Source organism: Hordeum vulgare, chromosome 7H (assembly GCF_904849725.1).
Source record: "Hordeum vulgare subsp. vulgare chromosome 7H, MorexV3_pseudomolecules_assembly, whole genome shotgun sequence".
Lineage (NCBI taxonomy): Eukaryota > Viridiplantae > Streptophyta > Magnoliopsida > Poales > Poaceae > Hordeum > Hordeum vulgare.
This window is the reverse complement of record NC_058524.1, coordinates 52,756,763-52,762,725: the sequence shown is the minus strand read 5'-3', so window position 1 is coordinate 52,762,725 and position 5,963 is coordinate 52,756,763. Positions and strand designations below refer to the sequence as shown.

Below are 5,963 nucleotides of genomic sequence, written 5' to 3'. Positions count from 1 at the left end.
GCACATGCGAACGAAGGCCATACATGAACATGTTTTTCAAAGTCATGATACGACACACAAGTTCATTATGTGATATCTATAAGAATTAGAAGCTGCAAAACCAAGGAGACCTTCGATCCCATGAAGGGAAAACATTCCACCGAGGAGGACACGTTGATCTCTGCCAGCTACGGGTCATGCAAAACTCAGGGTGGATGGGCGAAATCTATATCCTCGAATGTTGCCTCTTTTAGTGTTGTTTCCAGGGACTCGGAAGGTACATATCCTGGAGCACCAACCATCAATTGTCAAATGTGACTGAACGTGCTACCCTCAAAGCTTTGCTTTCGCTCTAGCAAAGGATTTGAGTAATATAACTATTGCATTTGACTACAAAGAAGTTGTTCAAGACATCAATCAAGCTGTTGAAGGGGAACATGCAAGCATTATTCGAGGAATTCTGATAACTGAAAGGGAGTTCAAGTCGTGCTCCTTCATCTTTTAGGGATGTGAGTCAAATATAGAGGCACATAGCTTCACCAAGTTTGCTCTTACTCTTGCTAGTAGTAGACATATTTGGCTTAACCAGCCTCCTGATATTCAATGTATCATTATGTACCTTGTTATTGATCAATAAAGTAGACGATTGGAGAACATATACTACTCAGAGAAAGGCCCCCGCTTTGGCTCCGCTCAGGGTGACGCGGGCGACGACTCAACCCTAGTCACATAGGCCCCTTTCCCCTTAAGGCCTCGTTTGGTAGGAAGGGGTTGAGGGGGTTTTGAGGGGAGGGGATTTGAGGGGATTTGGTGAATCCCCCTCTTCCACCCAATCCCCTCAAATCCACTTGAAACCCCTCAAACCCCTCCAATCACAATCCTCTCTATAGGAATCAAACGTTTGGTAGGTAGGGAATGCAATATTGTGAAACATCTAAAAATGTAATCTTTTATCAAGAAGAGTTTGCTACAAAATTATAAAGGTCTCCAAATAAAAATTTGAACTGCTACAGGGGATAATTTTCCACATCATATTAAAACAAATGTAATTTTTCCAACATCATATTAAGACATGACAACTAAAAAGTTATCACTGGTAACTAATTCACAACATTACATGTATCGATAGCCTGACACGAGCTGGTGTGTAAAACAGGAAAGAGCACATGAGTTCTGAAAATCAATACTAGTACGTTTAGTGCAGGACTTACCTCTTCAAGAACAACAGGGCGGCAAACACTCTCCAACACTAATGACTACTGTTACAATTCCGACATTCCAAGTTCATTGGAGTAGTAGATTGCTTGTTAGAATGGTTCTTGGGATGATGCACCTGCTGGAACTAAATAACAGATTCACTATGTAATGAATCTTGGTCAACTGTTCTGATTCTGCCTGGCTGACATGTTAGCCATGTCTTCAGCAGTCACTGGCTTGTGCATCTGCACGAACCGGAAGCTCGAGTTAGGACAACCTGATAAAAATTCTGAAGTTCTTTCGGTAGATACCACTACATGTTACCATGCCTCTAACCAACTAACCAAATGAAAGGAATATCGACCAAACAAACAGACATCATGTTGATCAACTGTAAGCTCAGCACAAGTAGGTCCAGGAACAACACATTACAGAACCAATCAATCAAACAATAATATTCAATTTGCAAAGCAGTGTCCATTGAACAGTCATGACGAGAATGTGGAACTTGAAATGCATAATTACTAACATAATCAAACTCACAAAGCAATTAGTACAAGTTAATTCATTCTATGGGAATAGCTCATATTGACTTCATCAATGTCTTATGCACCTTACCCTGACTAACATGTAGGGGGAGGAGGGGAGGAGGGGAGGGGCGAGAATGACTTACGACCGGGGGAAAATTCAGCTGGGGTCGCCGGAGGAGTTCGCCGGCATCGAGGGGTCGGGCGGCGGGGTGTCGGGGAGGAGTCGGATGACGGCGGTGGTGGCTGGCAGCGTGTAGAGGAGGGGTCGGGCGACGAATCCACGAGGCCACCCTCGAGGGTTCTGAAGCGCGTGAAAAGCGAGGGAACAAAGGGGTAAGAGAGGGATTGGGCCGAGGAAACCCCCACACCAAACGAACCCTCGGGGTTTTGCGAGGTTTGTGGCCCACGTGAGGAAAATTCAGTGAAATCCCTCCTAATCCTCCTAACCAAACAAAGATGAGGGTGTGTCCTGCGTCCATCGCTGTTGTGTGATGTGTATCGTCTTGAAGTGTGCTTGCTGTCATGTCCTCGGTGATTGAAGCACGTAGAAGGGCTTCTTCCACATCAAGTGAGTTTATTAATTGTTTATCCTTATTCTTGTTGTTGAGGTGCTTGTAAGCTGATTTGGCAGCGCCTCGTATCTGACGTTTTCAGTTTTTTATTCAGTTTTTCTTGGTTTGGATCAATGTAATTCATGGCCAAATTCTGCATATTTGGACCAATTTAAAGTGAAAAAAGGGGATGGCTTTGTTTACTCAGAATTGAGCTCTCTTTGAACCTTTGTTCTAAAAAAGTGAACGTTTTTGGCCTCGAAAACTCCAGTCCAAACAAATGAATAACAGGAATTGACTTTTGTAGATATGACTGAAAGATAGAAAAATTTAAGGTGCCTAATATATATAGCAGAAAAGATATAGATGTCTCAGTCGACTGAGACGATTTAACTAAGTCTAAATTAAGTGACATAACATGTAAGAAAAAAAAAGAATGTTTTGCACGAATGTCCATCTAAGATGCCATAAATATAGCATGGATCAAGATTTGGTGAAGTCTTGCTCGATTAAGATTTACCAATCCGATAGCGAAACCAATATATCGATCCAAGAACAAAACACAAGTGCTAAGATGTTTGCAGCTTCATACTCCCTTAATTTCTAAATATAAGTTTTTGTAAAGATTTCATTAGTAACCACATAGATGTAAAATGAGTGAATTTACACTTATATACATTTGTATGTAGTTCGTAGTGAAAAAAAAAAACTTACTCTTTTCATTTCTACATACTTGTAGTTGAGGAAAAATAGATTAGTTATTCCTAACTACAACTATTTAGGTACATTGAGAGTATTTTAGAGCGGAGAGAGTAAATGTGTGCTGAACACACACAAGTTAATATCATGTATTCCCTCCGTTCCAAAATAACTGTTTGAAGCTTAATTCAACTTTGTATTAGATCTAGTACAAAGTTAAGACAGTTATTTTGGGACGAAGGGAGTACTTGAGACTAACAAACATGTTGATGTGGTAGAATTTGTCATAGACACATTGCACAACTCGCGTTCACGTATACATGCACACACACATACACGTATATATGCAGCACACATGCGTACACGTAGACAAAAAAACACATACACGTACACATGCGCATACACACGCAACACTCATACTAGTACACGTACCCATCAGTGATTGAGACAAAGTAAGGCTTTAGGAGGCTTGATAATAATTTATAATATGGCCTTTGGCTTGATAAATATGCAAAGTGTGGGTGCAAATATATTAAACTTTGTAAAAAAATTAATGAAGGACCATTTATATAAAGGAGGTTTTCTGATCAAAATTTATAGAATAGCAAGTCATTACAAATATATAAAGACCGTTGAAGCTCTTAACAACAAAACCACGTAGCAGTTGCTGCTGAGTTGTATATGTGATCTGAGGACACTACAGCTAAAAAATTTGGTGACATCCCAATAGAATCGTTCTGCATAGAGTTGATCAAGCAATGTGATTTCCAAAAAAGAGTAAAGACGATCATCGAGCTACTCAGGCGGCACGACCAGCCGGAGCGTGACTGCCTCGCCAGCGCTCGTACCCCTCCAACGCGAGCTCCGCGCGCCGCCGCACGTTCTCCTCGGAGGCCAGAAGCTCATGCACCGCCGCCGCCGACTTGGCGCTGACCAGCTCCGCCTCCGCCGCGGCCAGCTTGGCCTTGGCTTTCACCAGCTCCTCCTCCACGGTGCGGTTCGCCTCGGCGTGTTCGGCGTTCGCCTGCGCCACCTCTGTCTCCGTGGCTCGCTTCGCGGCGGCGAGTTCGGCCTTCGTCTTCACCGCCTCCGCCAAGGCCGCGGCGAGTTCGGCCTTCGTCTTCACCGCCTCGGCCTCTGTCGCCTCTGTCGCTTGCTTTGCCGCGGCGAGCTCGGCCTTCGTCTTCGCCACCGCGGCCTCTGCCGCTTGCTTTGCTACGGCGAGCTCGGCCTTCGTCTTCGCCACCTGCGCCTTCGCCGTTCGCTTGGCCGCGGCGAGCTCGGCTTTGGTCGTCTCCAGCTCTGTTCTCGCCGCGGCGACCTCGGACTTAGCCATCTCACGCTCCGCTTCCGCCGTTCTCTTCGCCGCGGCGAGCTCGTTCTTCGCCTCCTCCAGCTGCTCCCGCAGCGCCGCGGCCTCGTCCTCCCTGGCCACCAGCTTCTGCTCTAGCTCGAGCGCGTAGTTCGCAGCCTGAGCAGTGAGCACAAACAATATGATCTCCCGACACGCACCTACCAATCAAACGATTTCCCATGGCATTTGCTGGCAGTACCTGCCGAGTCGCTGCTTCGTTCGAAGGCTCGTTCGCCGCAGACGCGAGCTCCAGCAGCTCCCGTGCAGCCTTCGTGGTATCTCTGTCGTACCTGCTGGCGAAATGCTCTGGCTGAACCTCCTGCCCGCTGTTGGCTTCCTCCCAAGTCCTCTTCTTCGGCGACGCCGACGCTTGCGCGGCCGCCTTCTCCGCCATCACAGTCTTCATCATGTCATGGACGGAGAGATCCATACCTAGATAGCAGAGCACGCAACAGCATCTAAGGGCTCGATGAAACAGGGGAATCAGAGAGATTTCGATTTTGGAACATGAGGTAATACGAATTGAAGAGGGCGGCGGCGGCGGCAGCGGGGATGCGGCAGCAAGGTTGCTGTTGCAGAGACGGCTGCTGCGCGGCCTTGAGCAAGTAGCAGGGAGCAGGTTCCTGAGATCAACAGCGGCGCCACCGTGAGCACTTAGCAGTTTCAGCATCGACTGGCTTTCCTCAACGGTGAGCACCGGGTAGTTGGAGGAGCGGTTGGACCGAACGCGCCACTCCACAGCGCAAGGCCACGGCTCCGGCGACGAGAGGAAGAAGAACTCGTGTTTCCAGCGCATGATGGGATTGGAATCCGGCTTCAGCAACCCCCGGAAGCGCAAGCCGGAGCTGTCCCGCCTGGGCCGGAACAAGTACCAGCCTTTCTCGTGCTCCTGGGAGAGACTGCACATCACAAAGAAACGCCGGAACACCGCGAGCGACGGCGGCACGCCGGCGTAGTCGCAGAGCGCCAGGAAGCCCGCCATGGCGCGCCACCCGTTGGGCGTGAGCTGGGCCGGCGCGATGCCGAAGTGGGCGAGGACGTCGCTGAAGAAGCCCTGCAGCGGGAGTCGCATCCCGGCCTCCAGAGAGCGCGCGTACACGCAGATGGCCCCCGGCGGCGGCGTCGAGTTCGCGCGCAGGTCGCCCGCGGGGCGCGCGGTGAACTCCTTGGGTACGCCGTACTTATCGCAGAGCGCCTCGACCTCGCCCTGGGTGCGCAGGGACGAGACAAAGGCCGCGGCGTCCGTGTCCCTCGACGGCACGGCGGCGTGGGCGCGGAGGAGGTTGGCTGCGGTGACGACGCCAAGTTCCGGGTTGACGGAGGAGGAGGTAGGCATGGTGCGCGTCGGTGCTGCTGCTAGCCGGCGGTGTCTCCTGCTTTCCTTCCCTGCCCTGCAGAGTGCAGACTGCAATGACCCCTATTGACTCTTTCTTGACCAAGACTCTTCGGGCCTCTTTGAGCTTTGCTCGCTTGTCTTCAACAAAAAAATTCAGACAAACTTTTTCGTTCACATCAAGAGGATGTCCATGTCGTAACCGACCTAGCCTGCATCAAGAGAATATCGATCAGAGGGAGAGGGGTGAGTGGTAGATTTAAACTTTCTTTCGAAACATCAAATCTCTCAGTACAACACAGGGAAAACATGAACTTAAG

General features: G+C 48.9%; 1 protein-coding gene across 1 annotated transcript; it reads right to left on the bottom strand.

Annotated features, from left to right (window-relative positions):
* Positions 1-3,660: 3,660 nt before the first annotated feature.
* LOC123411379 lies at positions 3,661-5,762 on the bottom strand. Its single transcript, XM_045104316.1, has 3 exons — positions 4,830-5,762; positions 4,510-4,742; positions 3,661-4,427 (listed from the first exon to the last, which is right to left on the bottom strand). The coding sequence occupies exons 1-3, from the start codon at positions 5,644-5,646 to the stop codon at positions 3,756-3,758; spliced, it is 1,722 nt and encodes a 573-aa protein (XP_044960251.1). The 5' UTR covers positions 5,647-5,762; the 3' UTR covers positions 3,661-3,755.
* Positions 5,763-5,963: the final 201 nt, after the last annotated feature.